Source organism: Fusarium redolens (assembly GCF_020744475.1).
Source record: "Fusarium redolens strain MPI-CAGE-AT-0023 chromosome Unknown BKA55scaffold_19, whole genome shotgun sequence".
NCBI lineage: Eukaryota > Fungi > Ascomycota > Sordariomycetes > Hypocreales > Nectriaceae > Fusarium > Fusarium redolens.
The window spans coordinates 590,779-617,026 of NW_025763682.1; the positions used below are offsets into that span (position 1 = coordinate 590,779).

At 44.8% G+C, this 26,248-nt stretch overlaps 5 protein-coding genes across 5 annotated transcripts; 1 reads left to right on the forward strand and 4 right to left on the reverse strand.

The window, feature by feature from the left end:
• Positions 1 to 1,027: 1,027 nt before the first annotated feature.
• Positions 1,028 to 3,440, reverse strand: BKA55DRAFT_667325 (heterokaryon incompatibility protein-domain-containing protein; the record flags this gene model as incomplete). Its single annotated transcript, XM_046197826.1, has 2 exons — positions 2,904 to 3,440; positions 1,028 to 2,856 (listed from the first exon to the last, which is right to left on the reverse strand). The coding sequence occupies exons 1-2, from the start codon at positions 3,412 to 3,414 to the stop codon at positions 1,028 to 1,030; spliced, it is 2,340 nt and encodes a 779-aa protein (XP_046043960.1). The 5' UTR covers positions 3,415 to 3,440.
• A 1,027-nt stretch (positions 3,441 to 4,467) lies between these two features.
• Positions 4,468 to 5,385, reverse strand: BKA55DRAFT_544641 (uncharacterized protein; the record flags this gene model as incomplete). Its single annotated transcript, XM_046190735.1, has 2 exons — positions 4,468 to 4,646; positions 4,827 to 5,385. The coding sequence occupies 2 exons, from the start codon at positions 5,383 to 5,385 to the stop codon at positions 4,468 to 4,470; spliced, it is 738 nt and encodes a 245-aa protein (XP_046043961.1).
• Positions 5,386 to 7,930: 2,545 nt separating this feature from the next.
• BKA55DRAFT_147289 (Alpha/Beta hydrolase protein) lies at positions 7,931 to 9,371 on the reverse strand. The gene is made up of 2 exons (XM_046184927.1): positions 8,908 to 9,371; positions 7,931 to 8,853 (listed from the first exon to the last, which is right to left on the reverse strand). The coding sequence occupies exons 1-2, from the start codon at positions 9,079 to 9,081 to the stop codon at positions 8,134 to 8,136; spliced, it is 894 nt and encodes a 297-aa protein (XP_046043962.1). The 5' UTR covers positions 9,082 to 9,371; the 3' UTR covers positions 7,931 to 8,133.
• Positions 9,372 to 11,466: 2,095 nt separating this feature from the next.
• BKA55DRAFT_695721 (uncharacterized protein) lies at positions 11,467 to 12,249 on the forward strand (the record flags this gene model as incomplete). Its single annotated transcript, XM_046200190.1, has 1 exon — positions 11,467 to 12,249. One exon carries the CDS (start codon positions 11,467 to 11,469, stop codon positions 12,247 to 12,249), a length of 783 nt encoding a protein of 260 aa, XP_046043963.1.
• A 7,885-nt stretch (positions 12,250 to 20,134) lies between these two features.
• On the reverse strand, positions 20,135 to 22,135 carry BKA55DRAFT_580932 (uncharacterized protein). Its single transcript, XM_046193995.1, has one exon. The coding sequence runs from the start codon at positions 22,029 to 22,031 to the stop codon at positions 20,427 to 20,429; it is 1,605 nt and encodes a 534-aa protein (XP_046043964.1). The 5' UTR covers positions 22,032 to 22,135; the 3' UTR covers positions 20,135 to 20,426.
• Positions 22,136 to 26,248: the final 4,113 nt, after the last annotated feature.

The following is a 26,248-nucleotide window of genomic DNA, read 5'->3' on the forward strand; positions in this document are numbered from 1 at the left end:
GAAGACGAAAGCCATTGTCGTTGTATTTGGGGGTTTCTGAGCCCGACTTGGCTCCACCACTATCAGTCGGGTCAGCTTGACAATCTCACGGTGCGTAAATCCGCGGTGGATAATCTGCCATAGGTTTCTCCGTGGTTTGCCCGCTTCTGCCAAATGGAAATCTCCAACAGCTCGCTCGCCATTTCAATCAAGCCCAGTTGTAAAAAACCCAATGAACATTTCCAGTATACGTAACAGCAAAACAAAAAGATGCTAGTTGAGTAAGTCGGCAAAAAACATACAACAGCGGGGATTCGCTGGTCGTCACCGACCCAACTACTGATCCGCCCCTTACAGGCTTGACTATGGGAGAGCGGACGGGATCCCGTATTTTCCTGCAGGTATGGTCGTATGTGCTATAGAGGTGTCTCTGTACGGTACATAATGCTACTCTACCCGTACAGGCAGCTGGCCTCCAATCCTACAACACTACCAACGTCCTTGTCGCAGTTCTTCATGGCACAGAGCAGCCACGCCAATCTCCCCGCCATGAGACCGCATACTTTTCGCGTTAACAACTGATAGTTTGGAAGGACCGTCCAACTTTGTAGTGATTGATGACTGTTTGTGTGGAGCATTAACTTGCGGATGATTGTAAGAAGGGCCAAGATTTGAGGGCAATTGTTGGGAACCGGGGGGCTGAAAACTGGTCAGGGTCTCTGCTGTAAGATAACTACTGCAAGATACTTCACAGAGCAGCTGTCAATCGCAAGCTCGAGAAGCTCAAGATATTTGCCATGTCGCATTTATTGCTCCAAACTAGTTGGGCTTTTGAGCTCCAGGTTGATGATCCACTACTTGCATTGAGCTTAGAAGGGCTTTGTGGTGGGGTAGTGGCCTGTAAGCAATCCCTCCAACGCTTCTTCACTGCAATTGAGCTTCGTTAAATAAAATCAGACTGGGCAAGGACTCTATTCGAGGAGAAGTTCTTTGAACTCAAGCAAAATGGATATCCCAAATATTTGTAATAATGTTCATTAACCATTTCTCAAATAATACAAGCCATCTCCCTCTTCCTCTCCCAATTACCCTCCTCATCAAACCTCAGCGGTCCCAAAAGTTCATCTTCTCGGGCTTCTCGGTTATCATCATGAAGATCAAATGTAAAAGTGCCAATTCGTCGGAAGGCTCGAGACAGAACACAAAAACCTTCAGATGTCAATAGGTCACTATTTGGCTCTTCGCCTGCGTCACTGGGGACAAGAACTAAGCCTTCGTAGCTCTCCCAGACGGCCTGCTCATAGCGATCGGTTTGACACCATCCCAGCTGCAGAGGAACGCAATAAACCTGAATCCATTGAGAACATGGTATCTCATCTGGTATATCTATAGTGCAGGAATTGGCGAATTTGTGTACCTGTTGGCTTCCTTCCGTGGGCTCTTTAACGCAAGAGTCTCTAGATATCGTGGTAAACTCTTCAGAGGAGATGATAAGGTATGTGTAATCCTCTTGGTTCGTGGATGTATCTTTGGCTTCGGATGTTCTCATCAAGTAGCATTCCCGTAAATGGCATTCCATCTCAATAAAGCCAGATTTGATCTGACCAATAGTTGAAACTGAGTAAGAAGTCTGAGGCTCAATGCTAACATCCAAGACTTTCGCAAGCTCAACTTTGTTTCCATTCCAAATCCACGGTATGTACTGCTCAAAGAAATCGATCTCGCCGTCCAACGCTGCCCAGCTCCATGAAGGAGCTCGATAGCACTCTGGGCGACGAGCTGATGATCCGGCCTTGGGACGCCACAAGAGGCTTTGCTGGAAATTCGCATCACGCCAGAGACCAGTGACATATTCTGACTCCAGCGCATTTCTGTTCGATCCACGTCTTGCTTCAATGATCCTTTCGACGATGCCTTGCAGTGCAACTAGGATATCGGAACTAAAAGTCAAGCGAGCCTTGGTATATCTGCTAATAAATTCATTCCAAAATTCCGACGGTTCTTCCTCCAAATTCGATGCTTTTATTAGTTTTTGGCGGAGATATGACAAGCCTGTAGTGTAGTTCAATACGGTGCTGAACTTGGGGTCCAGGCCAATTGGAAACGTCTCACTTGCTTCTGTCGTTGCGCAGGACCAGACCATTTGTTTAGATCCAAATACCAAGGTCCTCGGTGATATCAAAAGCTCCTGCAATGCCCACGCTCGACGGCTTAAAGGACTTTCATTGATGGTGTCGGATAGTAGTCTCTCGGGTTGGTGCGGATATATAGCCCATGGGTAACTCACGCCGTGATAAGTAGCATTCGGGATTATGTTTGCCACACATGGTCTCACTGCGCGAGGATCTCTACGGCAGTACATTGAGTCTTTAACACTTGAGTTGCCAGCTGCAGCGAGGGTAAGTGATGCTGAGCCGTAGATGCTGCCCATTCGCGAGGACTCCATGATCCAGTCATGCTTGGAATCTTGAATAATGCAAAGCGCATCTACCCATAAATATTCATAGCCGAGATCTCTTGTGGTAGCGATTGTATCTCGGATAGTAGTTGGTAGGCTCGCCAGAGGGATTTCTTTCCGGAACAAATCAATTGTTGCTTCAGTGAGCGTGATAGTGTTTTCAGTCCCCCAGCAGTAGCTCAGCGCAATGTAAGGCACTGCTTTTGGTGAAATGACAAGTCGAGGTTGGTCAGACTTTGACCCAACGTGGATAAGTCTTGTTGGACGCCAACCAGACAGTCGAGGTTGGAATTTTTTGCATGTGGGATGTGAACGAGTGCAGCCTTTGATCCATTTCAATGCGAGCTGCAAGTTCTGGTCGTTCATCGTCGAGGCATGCTTGCCAGGGATAGTTTTCACTACATGGCTCGTGTCTGTTTCTGTAATTGAGGTTAATGAGAGTTCTTCCATAAATTGTCAAAACTACCTTGAAGTGGTCGTATGCGTAGGTCGATCGAGACCTCGTCCAGCACTGACCCTTTTTCTGGCCTGATCGCCAACCAGAACTCATCAGGAAGATGACCCCCCAGCGCAATATCATTAATCGCCATGCCTGTCCTCTCAGCCCAATCCAAGTTCCCGTTTGGATCTCGTTCCACAGTGCGATACTTGAAGCAAAGCCGTACAGATTCATCACTGCCCATGCCTTGAAACATGTCCTTTGACTTATCATCAAAACCATGTGCGATTATTATGCAGAGATGGCACCCTGATGTACTCGTTTCTGCAACAAAGTCTCGCTTTGTCTTTGACCACTTTGCCCAGCGCGATACGTCGTTCATAATATCCCAGCTTCTTGTATAGGAATTGTATTCTTTGCTGCTGAATTGGGATCTGTGGATTTGACAGGTATAAGGTGTACATCCGATAATGGACATTGAGCATGCGTGAGTGCATGCGTCGCAAAGCCGTGATCTCTCTAGTTGGACAGGCCGCATTGTGATTGTCCTTTGCAAATAAATTCAATAGTTAAAAAAGAAATACGGAAAGAAAGAAAATAATGAATATATATCATAATATATATAAAATGATATTTGTCACCTTTTTCTAAGGCTGAGTCAAGTATTAGCTCGGATGACTCATACCGACTCACGACCCCGGCCAGCTAGTCAACAGCCATAGCGCTATATTGTGTTCCCCTGCTGTTTTTATTATCTTTTCGAGCGGGAAAATTCATGAGGCCAACAGGCATTACGATCGTCAATTGCATCTGGCATTACTACGCCCTAAGTCATTGACACATGTAGCAACGTCTCGTACTCGGAGACTTCTGACCCATTGATACGTCCTCCTAGCTCAATCGAGTGTACCACGATATTCGAGTTTAACATCTAGCCGATGGCAATCTGTTCAGTAAGCAGACCCTCTGGAAGCAGGCATGGAATGGGAATGGTGCTCTTGATAAGAACTCATGCTGCATGCATCACAGATACAAATCCCACGCCGAGAAGGTCAAGAATCAGCCCGAGGCACATTTATCTTGCGCCGATCAGGTCAGTCCTTCTTACTACCTTCGCAGGCTTCCAATTGTTTTGTCCCTCTCTCACTCTCGCCTACCTTACATTACTAGTTCATGTACGAGGATCCGGAACTATATCCTCACCTGAAATACTCCACTGCAACTCTCAGCGAAACCTTACCATTCTCATTGCAAGGAGAAATTACCCATCAGCTTTGATCATGATATGGGACGATTGTTCGCTCGCCTGCAGTGACAAGTTGTCGCCATAACGTAGTGATGAAGGGCAGGTCCACCGTGACATCAACTCAACGGTAAAGGAATGGCTCAGAGGAGAGCATCTCCTTTGTTTACAAGTGGCACAGAGGCAGCAGTCGTTGTTATACAGGAATGTTTCCTGTCCTTTAGTATTGGCATGGAGATACTGCAGCATGAAGAACACAACGTTACTCCGAGGTTTTTGATTTACTACTCTAATTCCTTTATTCCGAGCAGCACCTCGTTATATTTAGGCAATATTTAGGCAAACATATCAAGAGACATTACCGAGTCTATGACAAAGGTCACCCCAAACTATGTCATGACTATGGCGCGACCCAAGGTTGACACCTATAGAGCTTTCGATATTGGAGGGAGGCTTTTCACTTGTATCCACGGGGTCAATTTGAATCAAGATGTCATTACCCATAAACATAATATCTCCCTTTCGCTCTAAACATATCGATCAAATATTTACAAACACTAGGCTGTCAGTCATACATCAGATAGCTCAAGGTCAACGTAGCACTGAATACAGGGAGTTCCGTCTTGCCATCCTCCACAGTTGCGATGATTGCGTCTCCGAATATTCCGAACATGACCAGAAGGGACAATCCGGCAATTTATTCACACCTCCATCCATATCAAATGCCCACGTAGCCCGTCTGCTCTTGCGACTCCCACTACAGTGACCCTGAAACTGATAAACCCGCCCACTCTGCGAAAAAGAACTCCCCGGCGTAGGTGAAGGAATACTCCAACGACAAGGCGCAAATAATGCCGGCGACCGCAAAGCTTGGCGATCTGGTTGCTCAACACAAAGCTCAGTCAATTTTATATCCAGGCCCCAAGTGCAATGGCAAAGACTGTTGCGCTTAGCAGAACCTTGCTGCATCAGGCCATTGCTCGGATTACGCAACGTAAGATTCTGCGCAGAGCAAAGATGCGGCTGTAAACTCTTGCGACGATTAGTCGCGCTCTTACGCCTGCGCGGAGGCGAGTCTAGGGCGAATTGGGGAGGTGTTCTGCCGTTGAGGGCAATTACTGTAGCGCGACGGCGCTGTCTTGGAGCTGGTAGGCTTGCGTACGGTGGGAAAGCGCATAGATCTGTCGGTGTCTTTGGTCCAAAGGTTCGTGCTGTTGGAGCCGAAAGAAAAGAGTTTGAGGAGAGGTTCAGTGGTTGGGGCACCATTGTAAGAGACAGCAGAGTATAAGTTGATGTACGATAATGTCAGAGGAGATATTGGGAGTTCGAATACGAATATAGGTCATGATGAGATGACTAAATATATATGTTTGGCAGTTTATATGCTTGGGCAGAAAGTGCAGCGGGTTAAAGTAAGCATTTCGTTTACTTATGCTGAGCTTAATGATGTAACTGAGAATATCCGCAAAATCTGTGTTGGTTTATGCACTTATGAACTTTAATCGACTTTGTTCATTTTGCAGGGCCTTTTTATAGTCCTCCCCATTGTCCGAGAGCGCTGAATCTTGCGTTTCAGACCTTTTTGAGCTTTGAGGTTGAGGAACTTTGACCTTTTAGTGTCGCGTACCCACATTCCGCGCACCCCCACCTTCTGCGCACTCCCTGCGACCGTAATTTCCCAACCCCCTAATTATAATTCTCCCCAAAACACCATTAAATAATATCAGAAAAATTCCAAATTTTCACTATAGTAACTCCTAAAGAAGCTCGACAGATTAATCTTAAAGAAATCTAAGAAAGGCTAAAGAATAGCGAGTCTTTACGTCATTGCGCAACCTTATACAGGAAAAACAAGTCTACGCTCTGTAGTCAATTAAAAGGCGCCCAGACAGCTCGAAAAGGTCAGGAAAGCCGTCAATTATTATCGCCTGTATAAGAGAAGGAAATTGCCGACTTTTTAAGGCATAAAGAGCGTTATAGGCGCGCCCTTTCAAGAAGTAAGCTACGTGATCTCGCTAACGGGATCGCGAACCCTAACGCGATTAGAATCACGATCGGGCGCAACTGGCCAGACAGATTCTTATAACGCCATACAGATATTAAAATGAAGCTATCTACACATTTAGAAGCCGCTCGTTCTAACGATACTACTCCCGTCCTCCTCTGATACTTCTACGATATGTTATTATTAACTGTTAAAGAATTAGGGATCATACCGTCGAGGATATATAATATGGATAAGCACGGACTTCAGGAAGGGCTTATGAAGTCAGGAAAGGTGCTTGGTGATAACCTCACGAAGCGGGCTATCGTTACAGAGAGCGATTGGCGCAATTAGGTGTCGATTTTGGAGTCAGGAAATGCAGAAGGAAGAAGACTACAACCGACTATAGTTTTCCAAGGAGATTATCTCTAAGAACAGTGGTTTCTAGAGCATTTTCCCGACTGGGGATATAATATCAATAAGACGGGCTAGGCAACTCAAGATATCTATCTAAAGTAGCTCCAGGAGACCTTCCTACTGCATACAAAGCCCAAAAACCCGCTCGATTAGAGACTTCTTATAGTCGATAGATTCACCGGTTATGTCTCTATTTAATTCCGATTTATAGCATTATTTTATAAAGTATAGATCCTGTATTTGCCGCCGCATTCTTTACATGCCACTTAGCCGTTTAATGTTAGTGTTTTTGGCCCGGCAAAGGCAATTTTTAAGCGCCTTGCAAAGCTATATGCCGGCTTTAACGCCACGGCACTAATTTACAAACAGCACTTTATTCAGATATATAAAAAAGCTATAGATAAAGCTATTATAGAGAGGAATATACGAGCAGGCTTTAGAGGCGCTAGAATCTGGCCAATCTCGTTAAAAAGGGCGTTAGAAAACGTTATTATAGCTTCTTAAGCACCGGCTCAAAATGACGCCCCTAGGACCCCTTAATACTAAAGGGTAATATCACGGGTTATGCCATATATACTAAAGAGTAGAAATGAACTAATATCTCAGTTAAAAGAGCTCCAATCGCAGAAAGAAAGGTATAAGAGGAATCTCTATTACCTGGGGACCAAGGCTGCCAAAGAGCTGGATCGTTTGAAGGCCTAAAACACCATAGAAAGGCAGAAATTAACTTTTCTGCAGATAGAAATAGACTTATAAAAGCTATAGCCTTAACAGAAGGTCATTTGGCACCCCTAAGCCCGTTATCCAGGGCGCGAGGAGATTTAACATGCCCGATAGCTGAAAAACGAGAGGCTTATAAAGAAGTGAAAAAGGGAGGCTGAAAAGGCAGAATCTAGGAAAAAGAACGACACCATTATAGTCGCAGACGAGAGCAGATCATAATTCTATTTTGCGCTATTTAATTTACGTACGAATTGATTGAGATATCATATATTGAAGTCATTACGATGATTGAAGGTGGTGCGCGGAAGGGGGGTGTGCGCGGAATGTGGGTACGCGACACTAGTGCTCCCGACGTACCCACATGAAACAGGGAGGCGGAAAACGGCGTGAACGGTTGCAATGGAGAGAAGTCGCATAATCTATTAATAAAAAAGCTTGTTTAGATTTTAATTGACTTTTTTTGGTCGAAGCCATAATGGTGGCTTCGGCAACAAGCTGAGGAAGTTACCTGAATTTCCCCCACGCAGAAGACCATCAGTGACAGAGATGCCAATGATTATGGTGAGAAGAAAGGTGATCGTCCCACGCAACCCGGCACGGGGGTCATCAATGTATGGCGCAGAGATATCAACTTCTGACACTAGGTAAAGGGCAGTATGAGAATAAGCCCAAGCAGTCTATCAAGCCGAATAAATGAAGGTGTCATGTTCTACTAAGACTACAGTAGAAGATCGCTATATATACAATTTGTCCCTTTCCTGTGTCTCTCTTGTTGCTCATATTTCCTTCTCTCTTTCCCTTCCCCACTTAGACCCTAATACCTCCTCACTAACTTGTCTCAAGTCTCATACTATCCCTCTTCGCCAGTTTACCCACAACAGCTACGACTCTCAGGTGAGACCGAACCACTTAAAGTCAAGATTCTCGTTAGTAGGTACGACATGTCCGACTCCGGCTGCAGAGACGGCGACAAATTTGGTTCCGTCTCCGTAAATCATAGTAGTGTAGCCGGACTGCGGGGTCGATGTCTCGTTGCGAGTGAAGGAAACGCCCTGGATGGTCGACCACTCCTTAATCTGCTCAAGAAGGTTCCGGTAAAAGACCAAGTTATCCGCGGTGCCGTGCCAAGTCTTGAATCGGGGATAAGAGCCGCTGTAGCCTGGATACATAGCCTTAACCTGATCAGCCCACTGCTGTCCAGTCTTGATGATCTTCCCATCAGAGCACACACGATCGGAGCTGATAGGGCTCGATCCAGGAGACCCGGCCATGCATCCAGCAGCGACGCCAGAATAGCACGTAGCAGCGGCGAAGCGGTCCGGGTACGTCGCAGCGAGCACATTGGTCATCATGCATCCGGAGCTGGTGCCGGTGACAAAGACCTTCTTGGGGTCGGCCTTGTACGTCTTGATGACATAGTCGACCATGCTGACGAGGACCTGGCTGTCACCCTGGCCGTCGTGCTTGAGCGTCTTGGCGCTGGCGACATCCCAGCAGTTGAAGTCCTTCTGGGAGGACGGAAAGATGAGGATGACGCCGCGGGAGTCGGCGAGAGACTTGTACTTGGTCTGCTGGAAATAGCCGGGTCCGTTTCCACCGCAGGCGTGCAGCTGGATATCCGTAAGGTCAGCTCAAGCTTGATGGGGATTATGTATGTCACTCACGGCGAGCATGACTGCTGGGCTAGCAGGGAGGTTTCCTGGGATGTAGGCCTGCATGGTTAGCTGCGTGCCGTAGGTCTGCCCAAAGTTGGTGATGGTCTGGAGCTGAGCCGCAACCAGGCTGGCGCCCAGGCTGAGCTGTGTGAGCAGCTTGCGAGGTGAGAGGAGGTCGAGCATAGTCAATGAATTCTCCGATTCTGCTTAGTTTGTGGTGTCTGTTCCTCACTCCCTTGGCCGTGGCCGATCATAGTTTTATACTTGATTGAAGTCATGATCATGCCGTCGATTCAAGTGAAATCCAAATGCCGGTATCAAATACCGCGAGATCCGGGGGCAGCATGTCCGCTGTAAGACCCCGCAACCGGCAAAAAGAACAAATGTTCTATGTCTACCGTGTTGAGTATTAAATGGTTGATAGCGTCGTATACATGGATTAAAAAGTATTGTTTCAAGAGGCTATATCCATCTCCAACTTATCCACCCGAGGTAGTGTTTATTTTACCCCGCACATGGGACGTCATTTGTATCAATACAGTAGACGGAAGATCATGCTCCGTAAGTCCCAGAAACAGTGATTGGTACCTGACTAAAATGTCTGGATAAATAGGACACAATCCGGATGATTACGCTCCGTAACCGCCAAGAATAGCAACTGGTTCTTGATATTGATCGTCCTATGTACTGCAGCGTGGCTTCGTCATACCACTGTTACTACAAAACTTTGCCTTTTTACTCTTTAGGAACAAAGACGGTTAGTTTGTCAGAGTTTGTATCGACCCAGATGGCAGCTTTGATTGCCTGTCCGACAGGGACATTGTCCGACAAATCACGGGAGGAGTGCTGGGAGAAAGTCCCCCGCTTAGATGAAGGAGCTTTGTTGGTCAATGGCTTACGATCGTAAATGTTATTGCAGGTCTTGCGAAAATGTCACGAGTCGCTAAACTGGAAGTCGGCGCGGGACGTGGTGAAGATGGTTGGAAATATGGATGAAGATGGTCTCTTGGAAACACTATCTCTTATTGACTTCTTCTTACTTTGGGCTCATGTCATTATCAATCACGCGTAAATCTATTTGTATTTCTCAGCCTGGCTTACAGACGTTTCAACTGCATCGACCTGTATCGCCATCTGATCCATCTCCCCGTATACCAGGTCAAAGTAACACTGAAGGCTTGAAATAACAAGACGTAGTATATTAAACGAGCCTGCTCATCTACACTTTTGCCAGCAAGCAGACTCTCGTAGTTCTACTTCTGCTCCGTGATCTTTGCAGGCTATCGGAAGTGGATAATCGCAGTTGAGTCATGAAGAAGACGACATCTTGGGAAGATAATACGGACGATGCGAGTGGAGAGACTTATGAATCCCTGGGAGAAAGGTGGGCGAGGTTGATATGAGTGATGCAGTAGTAAGCTGGCAACTATCATGAAGTAGCTTCGGGTAAATGTTCATCGAGACCATATTGGAGGCGTTAGACTGAGAATGATCCGCCAGACTCAGGTGGCAGTCAAGTGATCTATCGCACTAAAGGTCCGTGGTGATGAGCCAGGACGGATAAATTGCCAGCGGTAAAACCCACGAAGAGATGCAGCAAATATAACAGTAGGGCCAGGCTGTTGAAACAACCGAACGACGGAATGGTCGCGGCCGTGGAGAGCTGATCGTCGTGCTGCTTGGGCCCAGCGGGACACCCAGCCATCTCGACTCAGAAAACGATTCAATGATAGATGAAAGTCAAAAAGAGATATTAACCGTCTCCTCCGTCTCTCAACCGCTGATGACCATCGGTCAAAATCACGGGAAAACCTCATGATAAAGTCGCTTCTTCACGGTTCGGATGACTGATATTAATCTGCGCCGTTGACTTGGCAGAAGCCTCTGCATCTTTAGGGACCTAGCCATTCAAGTGCCCGGTATCCTGACCGCATTTACCTGTTTGTTTGGCACTGTCGCTCGTCGCCGGGCTTGGCTGATGTGTTGGGTTGTGCTGACGATGACAACGGACTCGGGAATTAAACCTAAACATGTCCAGGCTGGCGACAAGCTCTTCACTGGAAGCATCTTGACCGAACAGGAATCACTCCCTTGTCGCGTGATACCAACGTGGTATGTAATCTAGGCTTATGAAAGAATGCTGATACAAAGCACTTTATCAAACTCCTGTTGTTAATGTGCCTCTTGTCGTTGTTCTTTGTCGCCAGGTTTTGCTCTCATCTAAGCTTCTCTGTCTGCGTGCAACCACTGTGCACAGACCGGCATCTGAACTGTTTTTTGAACATCGTCATTGTTGTTCAGTAAGAGCGTCCCTAATTTCTGTTCATTCACGTTCTCCCTCCAATGTTCACCTATTTCAATCCTAAAACGTCTCATGCCTTGAGGACAAAGAAGCGGATTAGTTACTACAAAGGATTATAAATATCCGTGGGTTTTTTAATACAGCGCCTACAACAGCTAAGTTTGCTAACACATCTAGTTTACAAACACCTACCATATATATGCGACTCCTCAAAGGACTAGTCTTGCTGTTGAGAAGTTCTCGTCTGCTAACTCTCACGACGCACCATGGATCGTCTTCCTCGCAGCAGTGCACGCGACGAGGAGTTGGCTCGTCTTGAAGCCCGTGACACTTTTCTTGAAACACAGGTAGCCCAGATCCAAGCAGCCTTGTCATTAGACACGGCCCTATCAAAAGGGAAGAGAACTTTACCCCAAACGGCCACGCCATTGGACGCAGCCCCGCCAAGAAAGAAGAGAGCCAACAGATCGGAAACTCAACTACAGACCAGCAAGGCATCTCTCTTGACCTGTCCCGTCGAAGCAAAAGAGAAAGGTCCGAATTTCGATCGGCGATACAATTCTGAAAGAGGCCCTGCACCATGTACACGAGCATTTTCAATGTCTTACTTGCAGTATACCCGTGATGATTTGGATTTACGTGTAACTGAATTCAAGCTGCGCCACAGAAATGCCACTGAGTGTCCTGTGCAACAGCGCTGTAAGCACTGGCATATCGTAGATGGAACTGAATGGCATGAAGAAGGGGATATTTATCTACTGCTTTACTGTCTAGACATCGAGTCAGCTACGCAGGGCGATACCGGATGCGAGGGGATCCGAATGTTCGATGACGAAGAGCCTCTCACTAACCGGATTACTCTTCAATCTTGCCGTATCTTCAATGCTTTAAAGCCTGACTTTAGTGTCGTTGAGGATGCAGGCTATGTGGTCCTTCAGTTTCTTGTGCTTGATTATGGGAAGACGGAGGAGGAGGATGATTCTGAGTGGAAGTGGATGGATCAGTTTGGACGGCTACTGTCGAAAATGGGATGTAAACGACAAAGTTAGATTTGGAGATGCCATTCAGAAGATAGGGGGGACATCTTGGGCATAGTGAAGGTTGAGCTGGCTCTTCTAGGCTTTTAAATCTATAGACAGCTTTGGACATCATGATGATAATAGTAACTGAGATACCTCTATTGAAACAGACATTTGTTCTTCATCTACACAATCCTGATCTCTTGAACTCTGTTATTGTGTGTCTTTTAAAATGATAACCAGTGTAGACTGGCGTGTCTCCATCTATTCATGAACCCCATCTGCAGCTGATATAAGGTATATATAGAGGAATATCGACAGCTCTTTGACGCGTTCTGGAAGATCTTGGCAGTGGAGAAGGTGGGGGGCGTTCAAGGACTGTGAGACAGTTTCTTGGATTAACTCAAACTCTTGTCTCACGCCACAAGGTATATCTGGCTGATTCATTGCTAGTACTCTAGTAGCAGCTCAAATGCCAAAGTGTGAATGAAGACACCCTTGGCAAAGAGGAGCCCAGTATGATAACTATGTAAAGACTCGGTAGTAGCCCTTCCTCGCTTCGCCTGTCTATGTATTCATGGTCGGGTAAGAGGTGTTCCTACATGATTTGCGATGGATAAATTGAGTTGTAGGTGACAGGACGGATCTAGCACTTGAATCCTGTGTATATATTGGCTTTGAGCTGTTGAGCAGTCAATAGGTGATTGATGAGTTGTAAGGCTGCTTACCTGCCAGTGACATAACTCATGTGGCCTACAATATGTCGGTCATGACCACGACTAAAACGGCGCTCCTATCACCATACAAATAAGGAATCTTGGATCACTCAGGTAACCAACTTATGCTGAGTGTCAGGTTTTGACTTCTGGGTCGATGTGTATCTGGACATCTTTACTGCTGGTCTTCAGACTGCCCAAGGACATTGGCTACCCATCTGGGAGTAAATGCTGCCTCCAACGATGGCAATCATGGTGATTGCCGTGGTGTACCGTTGTCGGGCTATGAAGAAACTGGTGCCAGTACTCGCCATCTATAGTGGCTGGGGAGGGTTAAATGCTGGCGACTATGAGAACTGCTCATCCATAAGGTGATAGTACTTTCGTTCTATCAAAGGCTGTTTGAGATCCCCGATTTCTCTCAAGGAATATACCTGGCTTTGTGATAGGCATCTATCGATCTCATAAGCGCGTTGCACAGTACTTGACGTATGTGCTCCTCCACCATGTTCAGCTCCGAGTAAAAGACAAGACAGTATCTCTGCCGAGCTTACGTGCCGCCGAGTGCACATCCCACCCAAAAGAGGCAGCCAGCAAGGTCCAAGCCTTTGGTAGCTAATGATAAACTGCCTCGAAAACGGTATCATGAAAACACCGGAGCCCGACGGCAAAGCGAGAACAGTGAGCCGGACCCAACGATGTCTCAGGGATGCCTCAGTACGCCCAAGACCGCGCCATAGAAAGATCTCAGGGATGTACTAATAATAACACAGACTCCAGCATAGCCAACACCGATGTAGAGCCACCAAGTCCTCGCTCGCTCTAGAGACTAACCTCTCATAGGAACAGATACAGCACTTGGCTGCACAAATTAAGGAGAGATGCCAATATCTCGTCGACCTTTAGAGCGAACGAGTTCCAGGAGTAAGCGGGAGCCTGCGATATGTTGGATGATAAGACTGCGAACACAGAATCGGCTTTGGCTCTTGCTAGCAACGGACTTGACTAAGCAGCCCCAGCGGAGACCATAAATATCAGTGGATTGTAAAAACTTCAAGGCTTTTCGGATACCCTTTCCAGCGCACTAAGAGCGTCCATGGTGATCTCTGGCGGTCTCATTCAGGCTGCCGAAATGTCGCTCGCCAAATCAACCGAGAACAAAACCGGTGCAGAATATAGTCTCAACGCACCAAGAAGGCAGCTCTAAAGATGCACAGAGCGCCGATATTTCCACCAATTCTATGCTAACCAGCTACAAGAGAACATTGGGCACTTGGAGCATGACTCAAAGATGTAAAGAAGGAGTACAAAGACATGCGTCTTAGGGACACTCGGCTGGCTGAAACAGATTTATGAGGAGGTGCTGGATAGGTTCTTGGGCACGAAGGTAAGAACTCAGAACCGAGAGGCTCCTGGATGACTCTTATCGAGGACAGGGTTATCTTTGTAAGTCCCTGCGGCGGCACAGAAGGTAGTGAGTTTCATTGGCAGCCATTGAGGCTGGAAATTAAAGGTTTCTGGGATCAGAACAGTTTTGGGGTGCACGGGTTCACATAATGGCCATAATTCTTGAGCCTTTTCAACGCTCAGCATCACAGGACAGCAGGTGGTTTATCTATCCAAACACTCCCGTCACTTTCACCTTGGTACACACACCATTGGACGCCAACGATATGCAGTAAGGCGATAGAGTCGATGCAGATATTGAGTCATGTGAGAGAGAATGAGAAACCAGGGTAATATTACTGACGACTGAGTCGCCGGCTGCGCGACAACGTGTTGTATGTGAGCGACTCAAAGAGAGTTTAGTTCACATAGCCAACACTCAGAATTACATCACAGCCGACGGCACTGGCATTTTCCATATTGTCTTGGCGATTTATTAGCATCATTGGCGTAAATGACGATTTATCAGCGGCGTCAGTGACCGTGGACAACCATCTTCACCAAGAGAATATATCCTATCTCCCTGTATAAGTACCTATCTGCAAATTCATCCAAAAAGCCGTACCAAGATACCTATTGTTACTACTTCACAGCACCTATAAGTGATACTCCCGATCATTCGCTTGATATCTCGACATGCCAGTGTTGAGCTGTGAGTCTGCTAGGTCTGAAAGTTGAATATAAAGACCTTGGGCACTGCTCTTGACCGCGGTTACGAAACTACCTAAGTCACGGGACCGGGAACCGGGCACCCCGGGAACTGGGCACCCCGCGTTTGGCCTCAACACCATAACCTCGATATCTTCAACTATATATAAATTAACGAAGATAAGCTCCTTTTTCATCTAGTCTTTTCCTACTAATTAAAGAAGCTTATATCTATTTAATAATAACCTAAGTAACCTTATTTCTTACCTGTTTTTACTACTATAGTATCCCTTGCTTTATAGACCTCTTTTAAGCTATATACCTTCTGATTTGGATCTAATATAAGCTTCCTTCTCTTTGAGACCTGTGATTGGTCGATTTTCTTGCTTAATACCCTATTTTCATCTATTATTAAAGCTAATTCAACGGCCCGTTCATTAAGTCCCTTTCTAATCGTCTGGAATAAGTGCCTCTTCGTTGGTGTAAGTGCCTTATTGCCTAATTCGGCTCTTGCAAGCTGCATAATATCAGATAGCTTATGTGGTGTACGAAGATAAGGCAATTGAGAGCTTGTATTGGCTGGTGGTGTAGTCGGATTGCCTGATTGGGCAGCTTGAGCCTCATTTTCGTCCGGTATCACATATTTACTTAATAACGGTCTTATAACGTTAATAGGCCACAAGCCTGATGCAAGCCAGCCGGCCCGGATCTTCTCTTCGGTAAAGGCAGCGGCCCGAGCCTTAAAATAATACCTTAAAAAGGCAGCCTTAGCTGTATTTCCTTATTCAACGAGTAGGGCTTCCATCTCAAGTTCACGGCGATATACTAGCTTTAAGAAGCTAAATATAGTTAAATCAAGAGGCTGAAGGACATGTGACGTGTGCGGCGGAAGGTAACAGGGGTGTATATCATGCTTAAAACAAAGAAAGATAAATTCATCTGTTAAATGGCTTTCATGCCCATCTAGGAAAAGAAGCCTCTTTTCCCCTTCCTTTTTAGGCAATGCTAACGGGATGAAAACCTCCTTAAGCCATAGGGCTGCGATCTTATTAGTAGTCTAGCCCTTCGGTGACGTTGCAAAGCGCCAATTGCCTAAAAAGGAAGGATCCTTCGGAAACCATTGTTGTTGCGGCTGATCCCCTTTAAAGATAACAAAGGGCGGAAGGGCCGTGCCGTTAGCACATATAGCTTCCGTTATTGTAACCTAGCTGCGCCTGTGAGGGCTTCTTTTTAAGGTCTTCCTCTTCTCTAATTGGCCAATTACTAAGCCGTTAATACCGACTCCTTAGAAGATGCCTGTTTTATCTATATTCTAACGGTTACAGCCGCGGATTATCGTGACCTCGGGATCCTTCAATTGGTTAAACCAAGACCGGATAATAACTGCTTTTGCTCCTTCAATACGCTTATATTCAACTCTAATTGCTTTAAGCGTTTTAATTCGTTCTGATCGTGCGATAAATCGGGTAACCCAATGCTTGCCGAGAGGTTTATTATCGCCTTATAAGCTTAAAATGCATATAACAAGTTGCCTGATTTGGAAATGCGTTAATGGAGTATAAAGGGTATCTTGAAGCCTTAAAAAAGAGACAAGATCGGCTTTAACGGTCGGCCCGAGCCGCTGTTGGTCTGTATAAGCCTTATTTTTAGGCATAATGCCTTGAAGTCGGTGCTGTAAGCTTGATCGAGGTACAGAAGCTTCTTTAGCAGCTTTAACTTGTGATTGGCCGTTTTGAACAAGGTTAATTGCTTTAAGCATATCTTCTTCTGTATAAGAAGACATTGTGGGCCAAGATTGGATGAAAATCAGGGTATTATATCGACTTTTTGAGTAATTGAATTGATGAAGGTTATGGTGTTGAGGCCAAACGCGGGGTGCCCAGTTCCCGGGGTGCCCGGTTCCCGGTCCCGTGACTTACCGCATGGCATGTACTTTACTTTACAACCACCAGATTCAGAAGTTCTTGAGTAATGTATGGCAGAGGGATTAGAGATGACGTGACGTTGTATATGGTCATGGTTGACCGTGCTGTCAAGCAGAAATGTTCTGTTGGTGCGGTTGATCACTCGGAAAGAGATACATGAGAGTAAACTTATTCTGTTCATCTTGAGAGGTATCCACGTGGCGAAGGATATACAGCTTATTCTCGCTAGGTGATGGACTTCGCTGCGTATGACTGAATGAATCACGGGTCAGTTGGCCACTTAAACTTTTCAGCCATTGTGATCGCTGATAGTTATATCTTGTACCAGTAAAATGGCCTCAATTTGCTGATTTCTTGCCTTTATCTTCCGACTCTCAATCACAAAAGGTTGAGAAGCAGCCACGCACGTCCAGCGTTAATGAAAAATATTTTGACCTTGTGACAATGATTTGAAGGACATTTTACTAATGGTAGAAAGTCTATTAACAGCCTATTAGCCGCAAATACATCTCTTTTATTTACATGGTAGTAGCCATCACCGAAACGTTGTATCTTAAACTCCTAAGCCAGCGATAAGCTTCAAACAACACGCTGTGCACTTAACCACCATGGCCGAGGCACCTTGGTCATCAATGTCAGAGGAACTACGCTTACAAAATGCTTTGTGCAATGATATGTGTACGTTTCCGCGTGCCTGGAAGTTACCATTGGCAGTTCTCTCAATGTTAAGAGCCCTCCTCTAAGTTCGCATAAAAAATGCGATTTAAGAAAGTGGCGAAACTATTGGCTAGACTCAGTAGTATCTATCATCATTAATTTGTTTTTCATCGCTGGCCTAGAAAGGATTTCGCCAGCGTTGAAAGCTAGTATGTAAGGTTTCTAGATATGCTTATATAGTAATGCTAAAGTTGCGCGGAACCATGATGACATGGCGGTTTCAAGGGGAAATGGCGTTTAAAAAAGTGGCTAAACTGTATATTAGATTTATTTGTATCTACAGATATCAGCATCTTGGTCATTGCTGGCCTCGAAAGAATTTCGCCAGCCCTGAAAGCCAGTAGGGGAGGTATACTACTACGCTCACATGGCGACAGGTCAAGTTGTTTGATTCACTTCAAATATAATGACAAGGCGGTTTGCTCCAAAGGCTCCTCTGCATCACCACTATTGAGTTTTCACAAACTGAATGAACAGACTTGTAAAGTCACTGATATCTAAAACCTCCACGTCACGACCTACAGGACATACCTTATATTTAGAGTATGTAAATATAAGCACGAACTGTTATAATGATACCATTTCTCACACGACCTTCAAGCATTGGTCCATTAGCCTATATATCAATTACGTCCCTCCTTGCCATTCCAACAAACACATCTCTCCTTGAGAACCGGCTCCTGGCAACGTCAGTCAAGCGAGATGCACAAGCCTTCTTTACTGACTTTTCCATAGGTAGTTGGAAGTGGTCTTGAACATATAAACAGGCTCAATTGAGCAACATCTCCATGGAAACTGCTCTAAAGCTATGCCTTTAAATACAAGCTTCATCACCACATTAGGCGACGAGTACTCACAACGCTTCGGCCACCGAAGTCTTCATTTCTCCTCCCCTGCTTCCTCCCTGAGTAGTCCGATTTCTGCCATGCTCAACTCTTCTACTACAATAAGCTCTTCTCCCATCCCGCGGCGTGGCGATAGTTGTAAAGACTGAGTATCTTCCTTCTATGAGCCTCAACACTATGCCGCTTTGTCGAAACATGGAATACTGGCCGAGATGTGTGGTTTTTCACGACCCCAAGACTACTCACCCAAAGCAGCAGCAGCGATTTTACTTATCTAGGGACTGAGCAAAGGTAACATTGTATATGTAATGCCCCATTCTCTTGGTCATCACATTGATAAGTACAACTATTAGTTTCAGAGAAAACAGGCAACTGGAACACCAACTTCACTTTTGCGGCAGTTCCACACCACTCGAGATAATGAAGATTACATACATCAAGGTTTTGACGGATTATACCCCCGGGGTTGAAACAGATGTCTTGGAGATATATTTGCTATCTCAGATAAGTCTAGACACTTTGTCTATGCTTATTTTGGTGTCTGCCGATGCACTCAACTTACTCATGGCGCAGGAGAGATACATTGGTTCAGGAGCGCACTTCCAGAAGCTTCACCAATTCATCTTAGAAACCATGCATAAAAGCCATTATTGACTTCATACTTGAAAAGAAGCTTGAATTTGCTGGCGATCTCGTGCGGGCAACTTTGGTGTTGGACAGGAGCTGACAGGACCTCGGCCATCTGACGTGGGAAAAGTCTGGAAAAAGTCCCATTCCGATTGAGATTGATAGATTACTGATTCAAGACCCTTAACCGGTGTGGTAGAGTTTGAGCCTTCTTTTGGCTTGGTGGGCCAGTGCGACCATTTCGTTGAAAAATGGTAACGGATGACTTTGTACCAACCCTGGCGACTTGAATTTGCATGAGCACGGGAAAAGTTGAAGCTGATTGTAAATACTCCAATGCTTCCTTTGATTGCGGATGCTATGCCTTGCAGCCCTTTCTATAGCCAGAAGAACAAGCCGATTCCATCTTTTATCATGAGCATTGCACTGTATCTCGTGCATTCGGCGCCCGAAAACTGGGCAAAAAGCTGCAGTAATTGAACGATTGGATATTTGATATGCCAATTCTTCTGGAACTAATTTTTTCTAAACGTCCAGGGGCTATTCTATACTTTGACACCTGTCTGGGGCAATGTAGGGTAGGACCCAACTCAGACGCGTTCTGGGAACGAAAGCGCTCATACAACAGGGTCTCCGCCCTTTTGCATTATAAAAGGTCGAAATGAATTACAGATGTCTTCAATGGCGGTTAGAAGTGCATAAAATGAACAAAAAGAGGTCCTGGCGGATGTGTTGTGGTTTGCGAGGTAGAGTACTCACAGCCCACATTAATCTCAACACCAAAAAGAAGCATCACTATCAGCAAATAGACCTTCAAAAGTTAATTCCAAGCACGTTGGGCCAACGCCATGTGAAGAAGAGAAAAACAGAAAAGATCAGATGGCATGATTAGGACTATCAGCGCTTTAAATCTCTACATATAGACTCACCGTCTGATGTACGTAAAACTCATTATCCCTTAATGGGATAAGCCGAGCATCTCCATCGGGATTATATTGACAACTCAGAACGCCGCCAAGATTTTCAGTCTAAGTCGCTCGGTATTGAGCCAGATGCCCTGGACTTGGTGCGAGCCTCACGACACGCCACGTCCCATCATCTCACAAGTCGAATGGTTATCACTAATGGAGATGAACGAATAAAGGTCTTGGCGGATGCCTGAGTGATTTCTTTGTGATGTAAATCTCAGCCCTAATTCTGGATAAACACTAACAAGAAAAGGATCATGCCAGCATGTAGAGCATAGAGAAGGTAAGCTTTAGCGCCTTCATCACCGAGCCACCCTAAAGCCGTGTAGGAGCCTCCTGCATTGTCCCTCCATTTCCACTCTCATATTTGAATGGCAATTCAAATGATGGTCCAAAACTGCAAGCATTGCTCGAGTTTCCCTTTTCCCTTTCACGTTGCTGTCTTGTTTTGACCCGCTCTAGAACCTCTGCCAGTTCTTCTCGGACTGTTTCCTCTTCACCTACACCTTGGGTGTCATGCATATCAGATTGCGTCTCCTCCCGTGCCCCTACAGTCTCTTTGTTGGAGGGATCTGGATGCTTCTCTGTTGCCTCCTTTACCTTTGCCATCTCAAATGCGACGGCGGCGTCAAGGCGTTCCTTAAAATCCATTTCCTGCTGCTCTTCTCCAAGCATGGCAAAGTGGCTTCTGCGGAAGACTCCGAGAGCACTCAAAATGAAGGCAATCAACTCCCATGTAAATAGGATTGGTAAGGCATAGCGCAACTGGGGATTGCATCCCCTCGACCAGATGTGGGTAAGTACTTGATAAACTTCGTGAGCTGGGAACACATACCCAACTCGATAGAAGGCTGGGTTTAGATCAAACGGCAATAATAAAGAGGTGACGTTTAAGATAATCCAGGAGACGAGGGCCATAGGGATGAACGGAGGTGGTAGCCATATCGTAAAGACGTCAAGGGTGAGAAAGTTAACATGAGCAAACAGCCATATGGTAATCCAGGACAAGACAAACTGATTGCCATTAACATTCCAGCCCGCTTTAAAAGCCCAGATAGCACCAGCAACGCAAAGTGACCCAATGAACGTATAAATAAGTGAAAGGATGAGCCGGACCACAATAATGCGGCGCGCGTTGACGCGGGTATACAGTTTGAACTGAGCGTAGAGACCGTTAACCGTACCGAGATAGCAGAATTCTTCAATCATGATCAAGATGATCACCACGGTGTTATAGATTGCTCTTGATCCTTGTGACGTTGGCTGAATATTGATAGATCGGAGCTTCCATGGCTCAGCCAGGATAGACAGGGAAGTCTGGCCGGAGATAGACTGAATATTGCCTGTCCCGTTCCCAGTACTATATGCCACTCTGGCCACTTCCGATAGAAGCTGAAGGTTTGTGGAGATAGCGGAGTCGACAATGGGTGCATATACAGCCTCGTTCCATACGTATCCCATTATATCCGTGTTGTTGTATCCCAACGCTGTCACATTCCCTTCCAATGCCTCTTGGAGCCGGCTTGAAGCGCCTTTGGTCACAAAGAAAGCTGCCCAGTATCTTGTCTTGCAAACCGCTTCTAGTAGGTCGCTCTTGGTTGGAAGATCGGAAGGTGGTCTTTCAATCAAGGACGGATAGTTGTTCCCTTGAAGAGATGAGTACGCACCCCGCACAGCCTGACCGATTGCGCCCCCATCGTAGTCAACAAAGACAATCCGAAGATTATGTGTATGGCTTGTCTGCTGGTATAGGGAGCCCAGGATGTAGCAGAAGAGACCGAGGAAAAGCAATTGGAGGTAGAGGAAGTTGGTACCAGCCGCCTTGAACCATGCCACCCTGGCCGTCCTGAGGACCGAGTCGTTCTTTGGCAGGCGGTTACCGAAGGCCTTGGGGTATAGCGACTCGATTGATGATAGCATTTCCGTTCAATGGTACTCTGCTTCTGCACCTCATCCGCAATCAGCGTTGCCGTTTTCTTGTTTGGAAATCAGTACTTGAGGATGAAAGAAGCACTGAAGTTTTTGGTTCGATATCATGTCATCTACAATCGTGCTCTGTAATGTTTCCGTCAGCACTAAGACTAACTGGGACAGCTTGGCTTGGGTGAGTAAGCTTGCTGACAAAGAAAAGGAATGTACAGGGGGAGGCCTTGCTTTAATCAGGAACCTAACCTTCCTGTAGGCGTTAGTAATAAGAAACCCTACTATATCATCCATTGTAATCGTGGGTTGACCAACCCACGTTTATTTTATATGGCACTTTAGCGCGGCGCTATCAGCTCACCCCCACTCTTCTATTCCTAATTATCGTGTACCCTTAATTGTCGCCTACCCCTGTCCACTTCGCATGTATATTTCTGTCTCCGGTCTATTCCCATATGCCCATACTATGGCGACTTTTGATCGACGGTCTGCGGGCGCGTTACTCACGCGTGTAAACGTGTACTTGAGATTTCTTACATTATTGATACTTCCTACTGTAATTTTCATCCGAGATTTATTTTAGTAATCTCCACAAGCTTATACTTTATAAAGACTAGCAGAATATAACTGCCTTTTACTATAGAGTTTAAAGCTCTTTTTTATTATAATCTTACTTTATATATTATTATATTTAACTAAATAGTTAACTTTATAAATTAATAGAAAATTAAATAACTAAATATATATACTTTACTTTATATAACCCTGCTAATAAATTAACTAGGATCTTAGGGTTAAAAGTAATATTATATCTTATTTATAAATACTAAGTCTAGAGATACTATTTAATAACCTTTTTATACTATACTTTTTTTTAAATATAAAAAAAGTAATAATATATAAAAGTTCTTTAGTATTATAACTTTCTTTACTTAATATATAGGTTAAGATATTTTTATAAATCTACTTTATATACTAGCTTAATATTTAAGGTAACTTATAATAAATTAACTCTTATAAAAAAAAAGCTATTATTTTTAAAGGATTAAAGTTTAATTATTTATTATCTCTTAACTCTAAGTTATTAATATAGCTAAAATATTATATCTTTTATTATATCTTAAATTATTATATTCTTACGTCTTTATTATATAATATATAATATCCCCTGTTTATATTAATGGTGCACTGATGTTACAGCTGATTGCTCATTTGGTCACGTGATCTGTCTCGTGACTCATTTGATCCCCTCCCTTCTCCCTTGCTCGATTAGCCTGGTCCAACTTACTCAGTCAGTCACGACTTCAGGTCTTTGACTTCAGGCAACTAAACCCATACAAAACTCAATACATTTCTTCCACAGAACCCCGCGATTACCCCGCTTCCATCTCAGACATCGCGGTACGCCGTCCCCCTCATCTTCTCCTTAAGGTAGCCTTTAGAGATCGTCAGCTCTTTGCAATAATGATATATAAGCAAGAGGACCTTGCAGCCTAAAGCAGCTTGCCTAATAAGGGTGATATTATCCTCCTTATCCTAAGCCTTTCCTATCTCTATTACTATAGCATAGAGCTCATCCTTGCGTTCATAGTCTTCAAGAGCTGCTATAAAATAAGGGATCAGGTCAGGCATTTTGGTACGAAAGGCCTCATCGGGTGGCTGCAGGCTTCTTCGGACAGATATCGTGACGGTGCAGCTGTGATGCTGTTAGCGGTTGCGGTCAGAAGGTATAGGGAAAGTCGGGTCGGATGACTTACTGCGTGATGGATGATTGAAGCGTGGTATGCAGCAGAGGTCGATGAAAGAGTAGGCATGCGATTATGGCCTTGGTCTGTTGTACTGAAAACTGACTTGAAGTGTCTTAGCCTTTCAGGTGGGCAGTAGGAAGAAGGTTGGGGCCAGCTGATGAGCAGGTAAGGCTTTTCGGCTGGCATATGTGCAGCAAGGTTCAGGCTGCAATTGAGGCAGCTAACTATGATAATTTAACTTAATAAAGCTTTGCCGGCTGTAGGGGCAATAAATGTTTAAATTATATTAGACTCTAGAGATGCTTAGATATACCTTTTAAGGCTAACTTATAAACTTAAAAAAAAAAAAAAAATTATATATATATATATATATATATATAATAAAAAAAGATACCTTATATTAATTTATTATAAAATTATTATTAATTTTTATTTTTATTTATTATAGGTATTTAAAGTTATTTATAACCTTATTTACCTTAGGTTTATTTATATCTTATAAATATTTAGCTTGTTATTTTCTAAAATGCTTTACCTCTATTAGTTTTTATACCTCTTAATCTCAGACTTCTAACTAATACTTACTATACTATATTTATTAATAATATTATATTAAAAAAAGCAAAAAAACATAAATACAAAGGTAAGCCTAACTATTATATATAGATATATAATTTAGGTAAATAAATAAGTAAATAAGTAAATAAATAAGTTAAATAAAGTATTTTATTATTAATTATCTATCTTATTATTATATAAAGGCAAGTACTCACTTCTACTGCGGCAACGCTTGATCCATGGACGCAATCTGCGGACAAGACTTCCTTCATGCTCACCCTCTGGAAGCGGTCCTACTTGCAGCGATGCCTCGACCGCACCCCGTCGCCTTTTACGACTGCCGATTCTGTCAACCTTGGTCAACTAGAACTCGCCCGGAGCGGACTCGAACTTTTGCGGTTAGCCTCATTTGATCTGCACACCCTCCATGCCGATGTACTCAAATGCGCGATAACTCTGGAAGCCGAGGCTAGACGTCCAGAGTCAGCAAGTTCGTACGCGGGACTCGATTTGTTGCGATCATTTTGCCAAGTCCGGGAAGAAGTCTCTCGAAACGGCTCGGGTGGATCTGATCGGGTAAGCGCTTACATGAGTGCAATAGAAGTCTCGGTGAAGCTGCATGTGGAGGCGATGGAGAAGGAATTGCGAAGCGATGAACAGGTTTTGTTACGACAGGAAGTTCATCATCTTTATGCCTGGTCCGTTGCTTTGATCGTAATATTGCAAAAGATCAAGGTGCAGGCAACGGTTATGTAGAGATGAGACCAAAACTGAGTACATAGTTAATCTAAATGGTCAATAATTATATACCAAGTTTACCAAAAGATTACTACGTCTATCTCAACGTTACAAAAGGTCACTAATTCTATACTAAGTGTACCTAAATCTCTTCGTCGGTTAGGATAGGCGTGGCTACTCGTCGCGCTACCAAATGCCATACTTGCTGCCGCCTAGGCCAGGATTCAAGGTTTGGTACAGTCGTGACTGGAGCAGCTGAGGCCACTGACACAGTTACATGGAGGCTGTCAAAGACGTAGTGTGATCTGACGACTCCGCAGTGTTATTGAAAGTAGTGACGGTCAACAAATTAATAATAGCAGTAGTAACAAGACATCGGCAGTCAAGTTCTCCGGCTCAGGCGAGACTTACAGCTACGTCTTGAGTAGGGAGAAATACCACGGAAGGGTGATGTAGGTGCTAGGTTCTTTGACATGGCAGAGGCCCTGTTTGACGGTGGGCGAGAAAATGAAGCTGCAAGATGCTGAAGGAGGTGCAAAGAGTAGGCGGTGCTTACAAGGGACAAATGACGCTCTGCCGATGATGGTGAAGCAGTCCATAGCGGGGATACAGTGGTGAGGGTCTTGATATGTGTTCAAGTTGACAACATGGACATTGCAGAGAAATTTCCAGCTTGACAAATGTATCAGAAGAGGTCAGCGAGGTTTAAAGTGCCGCGAGAAGTGCCAGCTTTATGTATGCGAAATCAAGTTGAGCGTTGGAAAAGAGACGATCGATTGTTATTACTGGCAGAACAAGTGTAGACCTCGTGACGAAGAACTCCATACGGATGAAATGCCAATGTGAGCTCTTCGCAGCTTCTTGGAGCAGGTCAAGTCTACTGTAAGCGTCACTGAAGCAGCAGTCTGCTTGATGTTGGCAAGCATAGTTCCGAATAGAGCCAATGTGGACTGGCAACCCGTGTCGAAGCGCCGGTGGAGGCAGCTTTCATATCGTCAGTCTTCTTCCTGGTGGTTCAGCATATGTACGATTGCCAAGATTGCAAAATTGCCTGTCTTTAAGGCCATGGCAGAGAGAATGCAAAGGTTCAATATTCCGATTAGCGTCGTTGCAGGCTGTGTTAGTAGGTAAGCACTGGTATGTGTTGGGAAAAGTCAAAAGTCAAAAGGC